Source organism: Talpa occidentalis, unplaced genomic scaffold (assembly GCF_014898055.3).
Source record: "Talpa occidentalis isolate TD23 unplaced genomic scaffold, MPIMG_talOcc4v2.1 talOcc4.3, whole genome shotgun sequence".
Classification (NCBI taxonomy): domain Eukaryota; kingdom Metazoa; phylum Chordata; class Mammalia; order Eulipotyphla; family Talpidae; genus Talpa; species Talpa occidentalis.
In genome coordinates this window covers 14,301,565-14,321,754 of record NW_023603184.1, presented here as the reverse complement: position 1 = coordinate 14,321,754, position 20,190 = coordinate 14,301,565, and the positions used below count along the sequence as shown (strand labels likewise).

The following is a 20,190-nucleotide window of genomic DNA, read 5'->3' as shown; positions in this document are numbered from 1 at the left end:
TGTTAAATATGAAAAAATAAGAGTATTCTAAGCTCTGTGTACAGATTTTAAGAAGGGAAGGGCTTCCCTCCTGACATTTTTTGCCTCAACTTATGGGATTTCATGGGAAATCTGTACTGTTGAACGAATATGTGCTGTGCTCACTTTTATTTGAGTGCTTCATGCATAGTAATTTATGAGGAACGTATGTCACGGTAATAATAATGATTAGGGTGATGACATCAGCTGGTTTTACTGTATTTTTACCATGTGCTGCTGTTCTGAATGCTTTACATGTATCATTTAATTCTGGCAAAACCCTTTGAGATGGGCCTTGTTACTATCCTTATTTTATAGATGAGGAAACTGAAACATTGAAAAATTAAGTGACTTTTCTGCTTGGATGGAACATCTCTTATGCTATGTCTTTTCTGTTCTCCACCTGCCTTTTAGGTCTGGCCAGTTGCTGTAGCAACTTGACCATGTCACCTAATATCACCCATCCAGGCTTAATATTTTAGAATAAGTTACAGACAGTGTTAACAGGAAACAAAGTTAACTAACAAATCAATGGGCATGTGTTTGATCCCACAGACTGAGCCTGAAATCATAGAGGAAACCAACGTGGACAGAGTTAATGAGCCCCGGGGCTATGCCAGGGCCAGGCAGGGCAAAGGCCACTCGGAGACCTCAACTCTGAGCTCCCAGCCCTCCATCGACGAGGTCAGGCAGCAGATGCACATGCTGCTGGAGGAGGCTTTCAGCCTGGCGTCCTCGGGCCACGCAGGCCAGACCCGGCACCAGGAGGCCTATGGCTCAGCACAGCACCTGCCCTACTCCGAGGTGGTGACCAGCGCTCCGGGTACCATGACGCGGCCCAGGGCTGGGGTCCAGTGGGTGCCAACCTACCGCCCAGAGATGTACCAGTACAGTCTGCCCCGGCCGGTAAGTGAGTCTACCCCCTACCCCTCCACAGGTTGTTCCTGAGGGGTCTCAGAGCGGGAACTTCTAGTGATAAGCCACCTTGGGATTTTGACATGAACTTTGCTGGCTTCTCATCCCATCCTGCACCCGTGGTCTAAGCCTAAGCCATTCAGTCTGGTGGGCAAAGGTATACAGGAAGCCCAGATGTCCAACCATAATGCATTTTATTCATTTAGTTATTTTTAAAGATTTATTTATTTATGCATACCAGAACTGGGCCAGAGGTGCAGGGGGTGAGAGGATTCACCAGAACCAGAGTGGGGAACAGAACAGGCAGACTGACTGATATACACTGCTGAGGGGAGCAGCAGGGAGACAGGAGAGGTCTGCTAAGCCATGTGGGTAGCTTCCTGGCCAGCTGGGGATCGCACTCATGCTGCAGAGGCTGCCGATAGCTTCACAGTGCTGTGCTTAATCCCTTGCACCACCAGGGAAGCCCCATAATGCATTTTAGAAGGAATTTCCTTTTTCCACTATCCCTCCCATGAAGGGCTGACCTCATTCTTCATGCCCTGGTGATTTCCTACATTTCCAAGTATGAGGACCCATTTCAATGCCAGAACACACTGCTGAACCATATGCTAAGGTGAACACCAGGCAGCCTGGAATTCAGAGCAGAGGCTTTCGAGGTGGGTGGCCTAACTTTAAATCCCAACTGTAGCTCTCACAGTCTTTGTAACATAGACAGGTTACTTAAAACATCTTTGAGATAAATAGAAAAAATAACCTACTTCCTAGGTTGTAAAGATTAAGCAAGGTGGTTTATGAGAGGTAGTGAGAGAATGTCAGACACACCATAAATGCTACAGAAGTATCAGTCATGATTGTTTCATTTATTGGTAGCCACACTTCGGTGTCTAAGAAACTACCCAGTGACTAGAAGCTTCCATGATTTAAACAATTTAAATTGCATTTCCTTCATCTCCATACTATTTACATATAACTTGATAAAAAGATGTAGCTTTTTATGCCATTGACCACAATAGACAATGCTTCATGCAGGCATAGATTCCGCCTCTGTAATGTTCCATGCCCCGTTTCCAGGGATTACTCATTCACAGAACTCTATATATTGTTGTGATATGTAATGACATAATAAAAGCCAACATTTACTGGGTGTTTTACTGTTACTAACTATGTAAACTCACTTACGTAATTCTTACAATAAGCCTCTGACACAGGTATGCATTTGGGCCCCATTTTATAGATGAGGAAATTGATGTTCCATAACTTGTTCAAGTCACACAACCAGGAGGGATGGAGCCAGAACCCATCTAGCTCCAGAGCCATCTGGCTCCAGAGCCCGTGTGTTCATGCCTTGCTGTTCTGCCTCATGCTGTCACATTGCCTCTCCACTATACTATTTCTTTCATTTGCAGTAGACTCTTCAGGACACTTATATGCTTGGGCTGCCTTGTGATAACTTCCTAAATCCACACTATAAATCCCACCCCTAAATCCACACTCTACTGGCGCTTAATAGATCTGCTGTTACTCTATGTAACTACATGATTGCACACTATAGAGAATAGCCTTTGCTCCCCGTCAACCCCTCCCTGCCACCCTGGTCACTGAGATGTCTCCCCCTTGACACTGCTCCTAATCCTTAAGTCTCTCTCTTTGAATGTCAGTCTTAGCCTAACCTTTCCCTGCTGATTAAGCTTTAGCAGGAAAGGCTGATGTTTATTTCACACTGAGTCTGCGGGGGTTGCTGTGCTTGAGTGGGCCATCTTGATGGCAAGAATTTGTCCTTATTCAGCAGGTGCAAGATTCTATTTTATCCATTCCCTCCAGGGCAATCAGACTCAGGTACTGACTCATGCTGATTAAGCTCACAACAGCGGCTTGACCACTAAGAAAACCAACTTACAGACCAGCAGTGAGAAGCTGGGTGACCAGAATACTTAGGTTTGCTCATCAGCATGGTCTTTCATTAAGTAAAAGCCAGTTTAGGCAAAGTAAGAGATTGTCAGAAGGAAAACTGATTGTTCTTGATATCATCTTTTCAGTCTGTGACATGCAAATCCTTTATTGAAAAGACATGGGATAAGTGCAGGACATTTTTTTGCACCCACTTCCTGAGATATGGGTAAATACAATTCAAAATTCTTAATGTAATTTTTCAGTTAAATAGATGACTTTGGGGCAATGCCAGGATATCAGGAATTTACTTCTGCCATGAGGGAACTTGACTGGATACATTCAAGAAGCACTGTCTTCCAGAAGAGTGCCAGCAACTCTGGGACCATCATCCATTGGTCTGGAATCAAAAATCCTGTTTTTTTAGAAAGAGCTGGAAAAATTCTCACTGAGCCTTACAAATCTACCTTATAATATCTTCCCAAGATAGTCCTATTACAATTTCTACAAGTAGAGTTTTCTACTAATTGCCCATTAATTTGGTCTCTACCCTTATGGGGAAGAAGGGACTTTTTCATTGAGATTTAGAAAATACCTTAGTCTTACCACATTTATAGTCACCTCTTAAATCCCCTGGGAAAGTTACTCTATCCATCCTATATATTGATTCACACTGACTTCAGTTTCATTGGTTCATCCTTCCTGATCTCCGTACATCCAGGGATGTGTCCCTGGATTTTCCCACAACCCAGAGTAGATTGGTGCTCGCAGCTGAACAGCCTTAGCCAGTGACTGTGACTCAGGAGCCCAGATTCTTTAGCCATCCAGTGGTAGGGGTAAGAGAGCCACGGTGCAGGAGAAATGGTAATTTGTGTAAGACAGTATTTGTTAGTTAATATAGATCAGAATGCTTGTATGATGCCCAGTACATCAGATTACATGGTAAATGGTCTTCATTATTTTTTTAAAAAATTGCCCCTTTTCATTGGATTCCATTAGTTACAGACTCACCTGCGAGACACTGTGGGTTAAGGTCTAAATAACCACAGTAAAGTCAATAATGCCATAAAGCAGGTCACACACGTTTTATGGTTTCCGAGTATACATCAAAGTTATGTTTATCTATGCTGCAGTCCATTAAATGGGCAATAGCATTATATCTGAAAAAACAATGTATATACCTTAAATACGCGTGACACAGAGGCATGAAGTGAAACTGCTAGAAAGATGGTGCTATTAGAAAATAGCACTTTTGAGAAAGGAGAGTTACTGAACACCGGGTTGCCACAGACTTTCAATTCGTTTTTGTTTTTGTTTTTTGTGGAAGAACTGGGGTGTAGGCCAGAGGTGCAGGGGGTGAGAGGATTCACCAGAGACAAAATAGGGAGCATAACAGGCAGATCTACTGCAATACACTGCTAAGGGGAGCAGCAGGAGAGACAGGAGAGGTCTGCTGCACCATATATTGTTAGCTCCCTGGCCTGGGATCAAACTTCAGGTTGCAGTGGTGATTATGCTGAGACTTAACCCCTAGGCCACCAGGGAGGCCCTCAAACCTTCAGTTTGCATAAAAAAGAAAAAAGTAATATCTGCAAAGCACATAAGCAAGGCATGCCTGTATATCCCTTTCTTTTTTTTTTTAAATATTGATTTATTTATTTATACAAGCACTGGCTACTTCAGAAGCGCGGGAGGGTGAGAGAATTCACCAGAGCCAGAGCAGAGAGCAGAGCAGGCAGAAGGACCGAAGTACACTGCTGAGGGGAGCAACAGGTGGCAGGAGAGGTCTGCGCGCCATGCGGGACCCTCCTCCGGTGGCTGGGGAGCAGCCGGGGATTGAACAGGCGCTGCAGAGGCTGCGTGCAGCTTCGCAACCTAGCACTCAACCGCTGCGCCACAGGGGAGGCCCTGTATATCCCTTTCTGACAGATGCAGAAGACTACAGCTTCCTCCCACTCTGTTAAATTCCTTTAAGAGCAGGCTCTCGGCACCCCAACTCAGAATCCCAGAGCAGCTTCACTTCTGTTTAAAGATGACTCTTTTGAGTGTCCAGATCCATCTGGCTGGAGGTCAGATTGTAGGGATCCACAAAGAGAATAGGGATTCAGAGGAAAAAACTTAACCAACCAGGACGGGTCTTCCAAACAATGACAGGCAAGAAGATACATCCTACCTGCTCTGCCTCAAAGTAACAAAATCATCTAAATATGTCACTGTGGGGCATCTGAAAACTTAGATGGTTCTGTTATACTTTGGAGCTGACAGGACAAAAACATCAACATACAAAATGAGTCCACCAAAAAATGGAAACGGACTGAAAAACAACCCGAAGAGAGACGGCCATCAAACTAGAACTCCATCAGAGGCAGTTGTTTGGTTATTAAGGTTCTCCCCTCCTTTTTACCAACGACATGTCGTCCCTATTTTCACAAAAGGAGAAAATAGCTAACCGTACACAGAATGATGATGGTCCTTAACCCAAGTTCTTGCCTAATCCCCTTGTGTTTTGATAGTGTGGTAATCAATGGAAACAGTGGCAATTTAGACTGATAACTATGATTACTTCTCGACTTCCAAGAAGAAGTGCTTCAAGCTCTGCCGGGGGATAAATGGAAGCTGGTGGTTTTAAATGGACTAAGACAGGTTGATGGCATTTATAGCATGGAAAAAGTTACTGGCAGCAGCTTGGGATGTCAGCACTGCAGTTCAGGGGAGTCTTCATCATATTTTACCCCTTGAATCTGAAGAATTGAACTTGACAGCCAATGACCAATCCATTTGCTAGCAGTTGTAATGGGTCTGTGCCAAGCAGAACAAAAACATCCTACCATCTTCCTGCAGGTGTCAGAGTAGGGGATTCCAAGAAAGGCAGCGGGGGCTCAAACGTCTTCCCCATGAGGGCTTTACAGATGGAATTAACAGTGACAAAAATGACAGCTGCCATCTGTTGGGCTCCCACTAGATACTGGATACAGAGCGAAGAGCTACGTAGACATATTTTTTCTACTTTAACAACTGCCCTTAGGTCAATATATTGATCGTTTTCCCCGTGTACTCAGTGAGGGACTGGAGAACTGGAGAAATTTGCCCACATATAAAGGGTTGAACTGGGCTTAGAACCTAGAGCCTTCTAACTTCAAAGCCCACAGTCATTCTGCAGCCCCCCAACCCACCCCAGGTGAGTCATAGGGATGTCCTCCCAGCTCTGATGAGGACCCCAATCTCAAAAGTTGGAGCATAATCTTCTCATAAGGGGGCTTATGCCACTTCAGAAGAGGATGTTATTACCTGTTGCTATCATTGCCCCTTGGAAGGGAAGCCTTTTTTCTGTAATAGTCTCCATGTGCCAGAAGACTTCAATATCTGGTCCCAATTTGTTCTCATCTAACTAATCTCGCTGGCGTGCCTAGAAGCCCTCTATCTATTGTCCAGGTGTAGTCCGTGGCGGAACACAGTTGTATCCAAGTCCTCCTGCCTATAAGCTTTCTCCACAACTCTCCCTTCTTTCTTCCTTAAGTGTGTGTGCTCCTTCTCTCTTCAATCTCTCTCTCTCTCTCTCAATGTGGGAGAATTCTGTGCTATGGTTTCTTCTCAAGTAATGAGTATATGTCCCTTGTCTTTCAGGTTCCCCAAATTTTTATGCTGTTGTGTCCACCTTCCACCCAGCCCCATTCCCATTCACCCCCACCATGGAGTCGCTTTTCCAGACCCTATAGCCTCTAAATTCTTTACTTCTCTCCAGCTTCCCCTCCTTCAAATTGAAGGTGTCTACCCAATCTGGAGGCAGAGTTGTCTCATTGGACCTCCTTTCTTCCGAATCTCTTGCTTGGGCGTCATCCTTAAACTTTGAATACTTTGGGGTTAAAGTAACTGACATTCGAAACCCTAAACTCTTACAGTTCAGTAGTTTTCTGTTTTTGCGATTCCAGTAAGACTGGGCTTTTGGGTGCATTTTCAGTGTTGGGGTCTGCCTTCCCTGGGGCAGGAAGGTGGGGTGCTCTTGCTTCTTGGGCAGGAAAAGGCTCTGGATTTAAGGAACTGTGAGAGGAAATCTTGGTTACTCAATTGCTATATCAAAATATAATCTGTCACAATTTTCCTGTCTTAGAAGGAAAGGACTATTCTCACCCCCCCAGCTAACTTTCCACTGGGATTGCTAGAGAACATGACCCTGACCCACCCCTCACTCCCTATCCAGGGGCATTGGGACTGGAACTTTGAACAGACTATGGTCACCTTCTTTCCTTCTATTTTACAACCAAACTTGTGAGCCCAGAGTGTCCTATTCCAGTCACACCCAGGCTCCTATCACCTTGGAGACCTGAGACCTGTTTTAAACACTTCAGTTCTAAGTCTCTGATCTCCTTCCTATCCAGAGGGCAAGGGTCCCAAAAGTTGGTGTCCTTATGTGCCAGCCTGGGCACCTTACGATCACTATCATGGAACTGGGCACTTGGATCCAGGTAACAATTTTGGATAATAGCTTCCAGTGGGATCCCAGTTGCAAAGCAATCAAAAGGGAGCCTGTTTCCAAATACAGCTCCCTTTTGAAGAGGAGATAGACTGCAAAGCCAGGAGCACTTAGGAGCATGGGAAACCTACACAAGGTGGTGTAGGAAGACTGTGTGTGATGCCCTTAGCCTTCTAGTGCAGGCCACAGGCTACATCCTTTTGTAGTTCCTGTGGCTGCCTGGGACACCAAGGATACAACCTAAAGCGGGTGTTATGCTTCTTCCCCTGCATTTTGTTGACCCCAAGAATACTGCTTGCTTTGTACCTGGAAAAATTTTCCTAAGAATGGGATGCCCTTTATATTTGCCAAAAGTTCAGAACTTTTAATCAATTCTTTTAGTGAGCTAATACAGGAACAACTCCATCTAGCTTTTTTTTAGCTAGAAAATAGCCCCACCTCTAATCTTTACTATTTCCACCTTTGGTTTCAACTCATGGTTATTTAGTTTCCTGGGTGTGTGTGTGTGTGTGGGTGTGGGTGTGGGTGGGTGGGTGTGGGTGTGGGTATGTGTGTGTGTGTGTGTGGATCAAGTTGTTATTTAGTGGGCCGGTCCTTGTCAGTATGTGGTCTGCATAAGCTGGAGGGAGAAGACCTCATTCCGTTTAAAGAATCCTGTTTATGGATTCCCTCTGCCGATGCTTTTTGTCTGGATGCCTTCAAGTTTAAAGACCTGTCATCTTGTTCCTTGAGGATCTGCACGCCATGATACCTAAAAAGAAAGATGAATGAATAGCACAAGTTAAGCTTTGTCTTCTAAGAGAGTGTCTAGATTTTTTTCTTGCTAAAGAAATCTCTGATCTATTTCTGACCATTTCCTTTTATCCCTGCATGTGTTGATTAAAGTCTTCATTTTTGAGCCAGTTCCAATCCTTTATCTTTGAATAGTGCTTTATAGATTGTGAAATACTTACACACAACCTGATATGCCTGATCTTTTCAGCATACCTCAGGCATCCTTGTCCCATTTCAGGAGACACTGGGGTTTAGAGAGGTCATCTGGCTTGCTTAGGGATATGAGTCTATTCATCAATAACTAGGACCTCAACCCATGTACCTCCTAACTCCAAACCTAGTGTTTTCCCCACTAGACCCTCTTTCTGTGAATAAGAAAGCAAACCACAATTAATGATTCATTCATCCATTCATCTACTATCTATTGATCATCCATGATACACCAGGCACTGTTCCAGGCATGAGGATATAGCTGCCAACAGAGCCCCCTCCCTCATTACATTCCAGATGGTGGCAGATAGCAAATTTAAAAAAAAATGCCAGAGTGTCAACTTCTGTGACAGAAAATAAAGCAGCATATGGGAAGAGATAAGGTGGGGCTCTAGGTGAGTCTGGGGCTCAATGAGTGAAAGGAAAGAAGGAGCCATGGGGGCCTCCCCGGTGGCGCAGTGGTTGAGCACTGGGTTGCGAAGCTGCGCTGGGTTGCAAAGCTGCCCGCGGCCTCTGTGGCGCCAGTTTGATCCCCGGCTGCTCCCCGGCCACCAGAGGAGGGTCCCACATGGTGTGCAGACCTCTCCTGCCGCCCGCTGCTCCTCTCAGCAGTGTACTTGGTCAGTCTGCCTGCTCTGCTCCCCGCTCTGGCTCTGGTGAATTCTCTCACCCTCCCGTGCTTCTGACTGTACCCAGTGCATGTATAAACAAACAAACAAACAAATAAATAAATAAAACATGCCTCTATTAAAAAAAAAAAAAGAAGGAGCCATGGGAAGAAATAGAAGAGAAGCTTCCCAGGGTTGTGGGACAGCATACATATGCAAGCCTGAGGTGGGAAAAATTCATGTATTCTGATAACTGAAGTGCTTTGTGACTACAGAGGCCTGAGCAAAGGACAGAATGGTAGGAGATGAGGTAGGAGAGGAGGCAGGGAACATGTTCAGAGAGACTGAAATGTTTCAGGAAGGAAGGAAAGTCTGACACTACAAAGTTTGCTTCTCTTTTAAATAAGAATCTGTGTGTTGATCGAGGCTGGGTTTTAACAGGTCTCTGTCTCTTTCACAGGCCTACAGGTTTTCTCAGCTTCCTGAAATGGTCATGGGCTCTCCCCCGCCACCTGTACCTCCCCGGACTGGCCCTGTAGCTGTTACTTCTCTCAGGCGGTAACACATTCCTTTGCCTTATTTGGAATATTTGGAAAGGATTGGGTCCTGAGTATCCCGAGTGACAGACTTCCTTCATGCCCCAGTCCATTCAGGGTGTATCACCTGTCTAACCATGTACCTAGAGCACCTGAGTGCCAAGAAAGAAGTTGGGAACACAGAGGGTTGGCCAAACTTCATGTCATTTTCATTAAACATTAGAACAGGCACACAATAGAACCCACAGTTGAAAAAACCCATGGTCAGCTGCCGCATACCCTGAAAGCCAATACCCTGACCTTGAATATCTGAAAATGACTCCAGCTTGGGCCATCACAGGGCTGCCTCACATTGGGGTGCCTCCTGCTAGGTCTGTGCATCCACAGGTCTGTTTGGTGATTAGGGGTGGTATCTGAGAGGCCAGGGAGAGGTGTGTCCCAGCACCCACCTAGCTCTTGACTTCTACCGTGGGGAGGCTGAAAGACTGAATTCAGATATGTCATTTATGAAGCATGGGTTTAGTATTCTCTTTGATTTGTAATGATATAAAAAGCATATGTTTTAAATAAAGATAGACCAGAGCCACAAAAGCCATGAGCACTGGGAGACGTTGGCATAGTCATCGTGTGCAGGGCTGGGAGAAGCAGCTGTAGCCCGGAGTATCTGTGGACCACTGCCCTGGCCTCTCCTGACAAACGAGACACACCCAATCTGTGAACCACATGAAAACAGTGAAGGCAATTGAATTTCCCTCAGAAACCACCCTGCCCTCGTTTCTAGCATGTGTAGAACGGCCCCACAACTCCAGCCAAGCTGAGAGTGGGTGGGAAGCAGCAGACCAGGACTCCATCTCCCCACCACTGACCTGCCGTGCACCTCCAGGCAAGTTGCCTCACCTGCTTGACCCCTGTTTCCTTACCTGAAAGATGAGGGCAAAAGCTCAAGTGATTTCAGTTTCTGGGATTCCTCCAAGGCAGCCAAAATATGTGCATCGGAATCCAGGAATTTTCCTGGGAAGGGTTTTCTGAAGGTGTAGTTATTACCTGGAACTGCGTGGGGGAAGCCAGGGCTGTGTGAGTAGGCAAGGAGGGATGAGCAAGGGAAGGGAGGACCCCATACTGAATCTCTAGCACTACCATGTGTCTGCATTTACCCTCCCCTGGGGAATAGTCTTCCCTGAGCTTCTCAGCTACTCCTCAGGGTCCAGGATGGGAGGTGCTTCCCATCAGCCATTTGTGGTAGGTTTGCTAACGGCCAGCATCTATTTCTCACATCGCCTCCCAACCATCAGTCTCCTCCCGTGCCCTGGTGAGCCATGTGCCATCCTTGCCAAATACCAGGAGGTCACTGCCTTCCATATAAACCTGGAGGATTAGACCAGGGAGGAACCTGGGAGATGAGCTCATTTACCTTTTGATTTCAGAAGAGGAAACTGAGGCTCAGAGAGAGAGGTAGCAGGAGCCCAGGCGCTGCCTCTCCATCAGGTTCCTTCACTCTAGCTCTGTTCTGCTCTTACTGCCACAGCCACCCTTCTGCTCAGAGGGTGTCCCTGTGGTTACCTTCTGTGGCTGCCTTTGCTTCCTTCCCATTTCAATTTTAGGGGAGCTTGGAGTCTCAGCTGCAATCTGTGTCTAAAGCATCTTTTATAATAGGGGAGATGCTGGTGGCCGCCAAGCCCAGCCTGCCCTCTTCTTCCTTGGCTTTCTGAACACTCAGTGGAAATATGATGTGTTAAATGGGCAGGATCACGGCTTGCCTGTAGGACCAAACAAGCAAGCAAACAAACAAACAAAAAACTTCTCTCATTCACAACGCACTTAGAGTGCTAGACTCCTCTGCTTGCTCCCAGGGGCATCGTAGCTTCCCAGGTCTTGGGTTAAGTTTTTCCAAATAGCAGCGGGGATGCTGTGCACCCAAAAGCCTTCCTGGGCCACCCTCCTGGAGTCAGAGCAGCTGCAACCCCGCTCTGCAGACAAGCCTTCTCATTGGCTGCTGATGATGTCACTACCTCCTGGGTCCACCATCCCCAGCTAACACCCAGCGCTAATTGCTTGGCTGATTTTTGTGTGAAAATTAAGCGTGCTACTCCCCAGAGACACAAGAACCACCTCAGGGGGCCGCTGGCCTTGAAACACCTACACCCCCACTCCAGCTCCTGCCAGCACGACGCTGCTCCAATAGCCCCCTTCATTGTTGGAGGGCAAATCCTATGAGGGGTCCCCCCCTCGCAGTGCTGGGACACGGCTGCTTCTCCCGATGGCTGCTCTGGGGTCATTCACGCCCTTCCCCCCGCCACCCAGCTGTGATGTAGGGGACTCGGCTAACGCAACCCCCGCTCTGCCCGCCCAGGTCCACCTCGGACATCGGCAGCAAGACCAGGATGGCCGAGTCTGCGGGGCCCGAGCCGGCCCAGCTGCATGACAGCGCCTCCTTCGCGCAGGTGTCCAGGGGCCAGGTGTCCGTGGCGCAGCTGGATCAGTCTGCTTTAAATTACTCAGGTGGGCGAGAGAAGAGTCCCCCAGCCGGCCCAAGCCTTTGCTGTGCTCTTTGCCTTTCCCCTCCCCCAAACCCACTGTCTGCCTTCTCCCTGCCCTCCTCAGAAATCCCGGCAATTCTTTTCTGAGCCCCCTTCCTAATTGCAGTAGCCCTGGCTAGAGAGCTCCTGGCTTTATTTCTTAAGATCTGAAATCTGACAAAACATTAAGATGTGTTACAGTCAGGATATATGTTGACATTTTGCCAGACTTCAAGGATTTAAAAAATAGATATCTCTTTAAAGCTTTACACACCCCATCTATTTCCCTTCTCCCCAGGGGTTATTATAGTCTTCCAGGCCTGGGTTTTAACTTTTTGCTATATATGTATGTCCTTAACAGTGTATGTTAATGCCCTAGGTACTTTAAATGTACATAAGTGATAACAAGCTGCACATTTCCTTTTGCACTTTGTCTTCTTAATTCAACTTTGTTTCCAAGATTTGTATGTTGCTGCATAAAAGCTCCCTCTGTGGAGGGAGTCTCCCCAGCAATGGACACATCAGTCGTTTCCTTTTTTTTTTTTTTTTTTTTTTTTTTTTTTTGCTGTTAACAAACAAAGCTGACATGAGCATCAAGGTTTGTGCCTGCCCTGGTTGGTTTTTGCTTTATTCACACCATACCTTTTAGGCTAAAACTGCAAGTACCCAGTTGTCAACACTGATTAAAACACTGTGTCCAGAAACCCCACCAGTAGCATCCATTCCTTCTGGTTCTTTTTCTTGGCTCTTTAAAGATACTATCCTTCTGGGGAGAGACCACCTGGACACCAAGGTGTGTTTTCCTCTTGCCAGCAGGTCAGGGGGTGTTGTGATGAGCAGGGGGGGTGGTGAGGGCTCAGCCAGGGGAGTCGAGCCATCACCTGTATGTAGTAAGCTGGATGTGATTGCCAATAGATGGTGCCTTCCAAATTGACTGGACAGGTGAGCAGGGAAGGTCTAGCCCCCCTCTACTACCTCCTCCTCCGTGCCAGAATCTGCCCCCCATTTTCCATTTTCCCCCAACTTAGCTGTTGATCCAGTGGGTGGGTGTTGGCCTAATCTCCCTGTCCATCCCCTCTGCACCAGGTAATACGGTGCCGGCCGTGTTCGCCATCCCAGCTGCCAACAGACCAGGCTTCACTGGCTACTTCATCCCGACGCCTCCCTCATCCTACAGGAACCAGGCCTGGATGTCCTATGCTGGGGAGAATGAGCTCTCGAGCCAGTGGGCCGATTCGGTGAGACCTTTACTTAGTCCCCCACAGCTCTACCTGCTTGACACGCTTCAGGGAGAAAATGCATGAGAGGCTGAGACTGAATGTTGTGTTATCTCAGCCTCTCTCCCACCACCCAGGTGACTCAAGTCAGCTATTTTAGAGGAAACAGACTGGTAAAGTGGAATGGCAGTTGACAGAGGAACTTGAAACCAGCCTTCTAGTCCAGGTTCCCCTGCTTCCTAACTAGGCAACCGTAATAGGACAAATTTAAATAATAACAACTACCGTATTTTCTCTGTGTCAGGCACTGTTAGGTGTCTTGTTTATATTGTCTTCTTTAGTCTTCACAACATCCTGTCAAGTAAATATTATTCCTGTATTGCATCCCATTTTGCAGATGAGAAAACTGAGGTCTACTCAGATGTCATGCAGCCAGTAAGGTGTCAAGGCTCGAATTCAACATTGCATCTGACTCCAGAGCCTTTATTCAACTTGTTCCTTTTTGCTTTAAAATTCTGTAAATACTGTAGAGGAAACACCATGTAAAAAGATGCCTTAGAAACCCAAGGTTTCCTGCTCAATTTCTGAAAAATGGCTGTCTTGTCATGGCCCTTGGTTTCTTCCTTTGTAACAAGTCACAGAATTTGGTACAGTGGACCTCTCCCAGTCTGGACCAAAGGGAATAGCACCCCTGTGAACCTTGAGAGTCACACCCAAACCAGCCTGAGTCACCTGGCAAGGGCTGCTAAGTGAGAAAACCAGAAAACCAAACAAAACAACAAGCACAGTGATAGCCTCTAGAGTAGGTTGTCCGATAACCCATCATGGAGAAGAAGGGCAGACTACCTCCCCAGGCTGAGCCTGGAGCTCTGATCCTATATGTCACTTTAGGGTTTGGTCTCAAAATTTGAAATATGTCCTATCTTTAGGAAATAGTTGACACACAAGGCCTGGGTCATCTTTTTCTTTCTGCCCAAATCCCTGCGGTCCATACTAACTCTTCAGGTTTAACTCAACGTCAGTGCTGGTGGTGGTTCTTATTGCAGTAATGCCACATCTAAATGATGCTCTCAGGGGTAAAGCTCTTCTGTCTATTTTAATTTTCCTGATCAAAGCTTAATGTAATTTCTAAAATATTTAAATATAGATGAGGCCATCTTGCATTTAAAAAATTTTGAAATGAATGACATTCTTTCCCCTTCCCCTTTAAAGAGGAACATACTTTAATTGGTCATTAACAAAAGATTCGGCATCATTACTATGCCTCACTGTACTAAAATGACATTTGTAAGATGGGTTCTGATGGTTTATAGGATTACTGCCCCTATGTCAAATATCTCCAAACTATTATCATTTTGGAGTTATTCCAGTGGCTCAGTGTGGTTTTTCCTTTCTCTGACTTTGCTCCCAGCTGGCACTTAAATTACTGTCAATGTCCCCACTTCCAGCTATATAGTCCCCCTTAAATATGCTTTTCCTAATGCACTATTATCTGCAAATGAGGCATGTCTGAACTCATTACAATTGTTTATAAAGTTGGAGTAAATAAGCTCTAAGAGAGGAAACAGGGATTCCCTGCTGTTAAGTAAACAAATCTTAGGACTTAGAACAAACCTTAGGCAGCCAGGTAGAGTCAAATGAGTCTCAGGTGTGTTCCAACTCTTTGCAGCAAGACTTAAAGCACCTGTTTAATTCAACCAGCCATTCTCAGCTTCTAAACGGCTGAATCGCTGGATATGAGTTGATCAGTTCAGAGCCTATTTGATTCCATAATTCTACTTCCAGTCTAAACTTACAGAACATAGATGACACTAGACTCCATCTAATCAGGCAGTAGTAAGCCTGCAGCTTTGGTGGCTCTGCGCAGAGTATTACGTGAGGACTCTGTGGGAGTTGGCAAAAGGATTTCCAGGGGCCTCCCTGGTGGCTCAAGGGGTTAAACGTTAGCACCATGAAGCAGTCCTCATTTACTGCAACATGAGTTCGATCCCCGGGCAGGGATCTACCCACATGGCACAGCAGACCTCTCCTGTCTTGCCCGCTGCTCCCCTCAGCAGTATATTTCAGTAGATCTGCCTGTTCTGCTCCCCCATGCTGTCTCTGATGAATCCTCTCACGCCCTCACCCCCGCACCTCTGGTCTACACCCTAGCACTTGTATGCATAAATAAATAAATCTTTAAAAAAAAAAAAAAGGATTTCCAAAGCCTTGGTTGGCCCTTGCTCTCAAGACACAGATGGTGGATTAGTCCAGCAAATGGCAACATCCAGATGCCTTTGGGTTCATAGTGTCTTAAAGATGAAAGAAGGGGAACCTAGCAGATCAAAAACCTCACCTCCTGATAGGATGAATCCATCATTTTGGGCTCAGCCCCCTCAATGCGAAGGAGAACCAGTTTCCTATTAGTTTTTAATTAAGAGAAGGATGATTGCTGCAGCCTAAATGGATCTTTCCTGGAGCCCAGTTACCACTACAGGTAAGCAGGGTGGCATGCCCATGCGTGGAGCTTTGCAGTCAGGAAACAAGCCCAGAGGACAGGTGATTTATTGCTCATGTGGGCTGCGTGGGGGACTAGTTAACAGCTGGAGAAAGCTTCCCCATGGGGGCAGGGATTATGCCCACCCTCTACATCCTGTGGAAAGGAAGATCCCTTCTGCCATTTGCATGTCTCGCCTTCCTGATCCCAGGTATCCAGAACGGAGGTAGCTTGGATAAAATCACCTGGACCTGGGTTGATGAATAGGTTTTGTTCTTGGTGCTGGATAGAGAAGGATCTGGAGGATTCCCAGGCTCAAGAGCAAGGTGTGCAGCAACTGGTCGGTGATATCTGTCATGGTCACTGGCTAGGAAAAGTTGGGGAGTGGTGTTTGCCAGCCCTGAGTTGGGGCCAGTGAAGCACGATGGATCCCTCTCGCATGTACTATAAGGAAGAGTCTCTCAAGTCCTCATCTTCCCTGCTTCTGAATATTACCCCGAGGCCACTCCAGTGGAGTCAGGTGTCCCTGGCCTGTCCCAGCCACCAGCACCAAGACACTTAATGCCACAGAGCCAAAGGGTGGCCAGAGTGGACTTTCAGCTGCAGCAAGGGCTCTTCATTTCCCGCTGAGTTTGAAATGCGGGAAGGGGGATGGGACAGCTTGCTTCACCAACATTGGGCACCAGCTGGACATCCTTTAATGATTTTCAAGCTGTGCGCCTCAGAACCCCAACTTTGCAAAACTCCCTAACCACCTCTCCATTGTTCAAGGGTCAACTATACTTCCTTCCATTTGCTGGATTGTGCTTATATTTAAAAGGTAACCAGATGTGGACTCAGTGTGTTCCAGCTCTTTGCAGCAGGGTTTCCTGCACCTATTTAGTTCAGCCAACCAGCATAACCAGTGGGTCCAAATGCCCACATTCTAAGCAAACTGACTCCAGGTTTCATATCTACACAACCGTATTTTCTTCTGACTCTCCTTCCCTGGCCTCAGCTCCCTCCTGTTTTCAGTATTGAGGGTCTCCTAGGACTTACTTGAGCCCCTGTCTAATCCCAGGCCCTGGCCTTCTCTTCCACCATCCTCTGCAGGTCCCCCTCCCGGGGTACATCGAGGCTTACCCACGGTCACGTTATCAGCAGAGCTCACCCTCCAGGCTTCCTCGCCAGTACAGCCAGCCAAGCAGCATGCACCCCAGCTTGGAGCAGGCCCCGGTGCCCTCCACAGCGGCCTCCCAACAGAGCCTGGCAGAGAATGACCCATCTGACGCACCCCTGACCAACATCTCCACGGCGGCCCTCGTGAAGGCCATCCGGGAAGAGGTGGCCAAGCTGGCCAAGAAACAGACAGACATGTTTGAGTTCCAGGTCTAATGCCTGAGCCCCTGGGAACTTCAAACACAAGGAAATAGTCGTCAGGTTTCTCAAGCCTAACATGTTGGAACTGGAGTCACATCAGTGTGTGAATCTTTCTCGCCCTCCCTTACTGAAAAAGTGAACAGTGGGGCTTCTGGGAATCAGAGCAAAACTCTTAAACGACTGGATTCTCATTATTCCACTGATTCTATGTCAAGAAGTCCCTGCACGGGACCATATGTTTGACATTCTGTTATGTTAAATGTTTGAACTATGGGTGCATTTCCCTACGGAGCCTTAGTCACAAGAGACATTAGCTATCTGCAGATTTCTGAGCAATGCCACATTTTAATAAATCACCAGAGGGGAGAATACAGCTCTATCTTTTGTGACCTCTGCATGTTAACTCCGTTTCTGTTTTAAAGGCAATGCAGGGGTGTGATTAAGCACCAGACTGCTCTCTCTCATCAGCTGTGACTGTATTCCTTAAAATCACCTCTGGTCTGTAAGGGAGACACTGACTCCAGCCAAGAAACTTGACTCCCTTTCTCTTCTAAAGGTTCATATTCAAAGTCAAATGAATTGGATAAAAATCAGTACTCTCAATGACTGCACCTATAAATAGTCCTGGCTCTTCCCCCCCATTAATTAAACAAAGACCAAGAGAGAGAGGAGATGAGAGGAAATGGTTGATGTGTGTTGACAGGCTTTTGAAAACGTGTTGTCATTTTAGATTCAGAGAACCCTGCAAGGTGGGATCTAACAGAAAGAGAATCGGTGCTAAGAGCTTTTAGGATCCTACAAAAGAAAAAGTTACTCATGGAGGTTTTTTCTTTGCCTTGCAATGAAGGGGGCCTGAGAATGAAGCATCTTTCTTTTGAGGAAACAGATACATCGACTTGTACAAGAAAGTCTCTGCCCCTTCATCAGTGATGTTCAGCATGTGCTGCCGAGCAATGCAAAAGGAAATAGTCATTGATGCCTGTTTGAAGCCGAAATAGTGGATCCGCAGCCTCCCCAGGCTGCAGCCTCTGTTTGTGGAAGCTTCTGAATGTAGAAAACCTGTTAATTTATGTTTAAATGTAAATAACTTTTTAAAAAAGTGTATGGAGTTAGCCAGTGCCCTTTGCACCCTATAGTTAATGGGCGCAGGAGGACTTCAACAGAAATGGTGGGGCTGCTGACCTTGTGACAAAGATGTTGCAAATCACCCTCCCAGGCATGGCCAGTCAGCCTGCAGAATTCTGTATGGGCACTGCCTCTCAGCCCTGAGGCACCAGTCGCTGACTGTCACTGCAAACAAAACAACTACTGACTTTGGGTACCCCAGAGAGAATGAACAGTCTGGTTTCCTCACCAACGTTGGGAGCCATGCACGATATTGGGGGCTTATTGGTGTCTGTTGGAGAACAAGGTCCTGTCCTGCCTTCACCCATGACCCATCTAGCTTCAGCTGTTATCCATCCCCTTCTGAGCCTATCCTTCCATTCTCCTCATGAGTTTCTTTGGTCTTTACTAAGAGAAGAAGGTGGAAATTTAAAGTTGAGAGAACAGTAGGAGTGGGACTGACTAGGATGGGAGATTCAGACTGTCAAAGCACAGACTTTTCAAAGAAGCTGTTTTTATTTCCCAATGGCAAATTGCCCTTTCTGGAATGTTCCAGAAATGATGTGTCATGGAAACCCCAAACAAGTCCCTTGTTCAGATGATATTAGGTAGTGTCCTTTTGGTATGCTGGTTGATCTTTCATAGTGTTAGTTTTTTGTTACTTAAAAAAAATCAGCTATAAATAAAATGTATTTTTGTAATTTCCATGTGTATATATGGTATATTTCTACCAATGGCCAGTTATTGTAGTCCAAAACCTAAATCAGCTTGCAAAACACTGTGGACGGTGCAAGATTTTATGGACAGATTAACACAATGCCTAAGTCTATCCAAATAGGTATTCAATGCACTTGAATGAACAAAGAGCCAAAGAAACTCAGCCTTTTCATGCAAATGGTATGAGTCTGATAAAGTCAGCTACATTGTCCCGCCTTACCAATAATATTTCATCAGTGCAATGATCTCACCCAATACTTTTGTCTACTTGGTAAATGCCTGGAAATACTGTATATGAAAATGAAGTTTCAAGACCTTAGTATGATTAAAGTATATGCACATGCTTCAAAGACAGTGTCTGAGCTTTGGACATTCCAGTGATTTTTTTTTTTTTTTTTAGAGAATGAGCCTACAGTTTGCTTCAGCTTGCTAAGAGGATGGAGAAACCAATAATTGCGATCTTTGCAGAACCCCATGAAATATTGAGTCAGTCAGCTGAGATGGCTAAAAACATGGTATGGTAAATCGGGCACTCTCAAACTAGGCACCACAGGTTAAAAGAAAAGTATCTAGGTGGAAAACTTTAAATTGAAAAGAAACCAATTTGTTCATGTCTTCCCGCCAATGGGGAGATTACGCTCTTGTTTGATTTTCTGTGACTAAGATGTAGTCTTTTTCTGAAGAGTCTCCTGACCTCAAGGAGGCGACAGATACGGGACATCTGAGAAAGGGCAGATGGTCCGAAGTGCCTCATGGTAGTGAAAATAGAGTTCCATGAGAGCCCTCAGGCACTGTGTTCCCCAGGATGCTCCAGACAGTTGAAGAAGCCACAGAGGACTTTGGTGACCTCGGCGGAGGTGAAAGTCCAGGGAAGTAGAGTGACCTGCCTGAGGATTCCAGCCCAAGCCTGCTGATTCATGACTCAACTTGCTCTCCATTTCACCATGCTGCCTGCCCACTTGTCTGTGACACATTTCTTGAACTGTGCTAGGAAATTTTAAAAAGTAGACAAGGGTGATTTGAGGGACTCCCTGCATTCTTTCAAAGAAACAAGATGATTGAATTGTGAAGAGTTTCAGATCAAGTGTATAGAGGACCATGCATTTGTGGCATAATAAACAATTTTTGGAACTAGTTTTGATGTGAGTTTTCTACATTTGTGAAAAGAAATGCATTTTGACTTTTTCCAGAGAGAACCTTCAAGGAAATGGCGTTCTCAACTGCTATTCAAGACTATGGGGTGTGTTCTTCCCTTGGTGCCATAGATCCAAACGGGCAAGTGAAGAGGCCGTGACAGTTTGTCATTGTGAGGAAGCAGGGTCTGTACTCTAGGGAAGGTGATCTGGTGGTGCAGGAGAATCATTATTCTATGCCCTGAG

The 20,190-nt window shown here is 46.1% G+C and overlaps 1 protein-coding gene across 2 annotated transcripts in view; it reads left to right on the top strand.

Annotated features, from left to right (window-relative positions):
* KIAA1549L (KIAA1549 like) overlaps window positions 1-19,233 on the top strand; it is a 241,513-nt gene extending 222,280 nt beyond the window's left edge. For both annotated transcript variants that reach the window (XM_054699279.1, XM_054699278.1), the window contains exons 17-21: window positions 574-924; window positions 9,347-9,444; window positions 11,773-11,921; window positions 13,025-13,176; window positions 16,724-19,233. In XM_054699279.1, coding sequence (XP_054555254.1) covers window positions 574-924; window positions 9,347-9,444; window positions 11,773-11,921; window positions 13,025-13,176; window positions 16,724-17,005 — 1,032 coding nt within the window. In that variant the 3' untranslated portion in view covers window positions 17,006-19,233. The remainder of the gene's footprint in view (window positions 1-573; window positions 925-9,346; window positions 9,445-11,772; window positions 11,922-13,024; window positions 13,177-16,723) is intronic.
* Window positions 19,234-20,190: the final 957 nt, after the last annotated feature.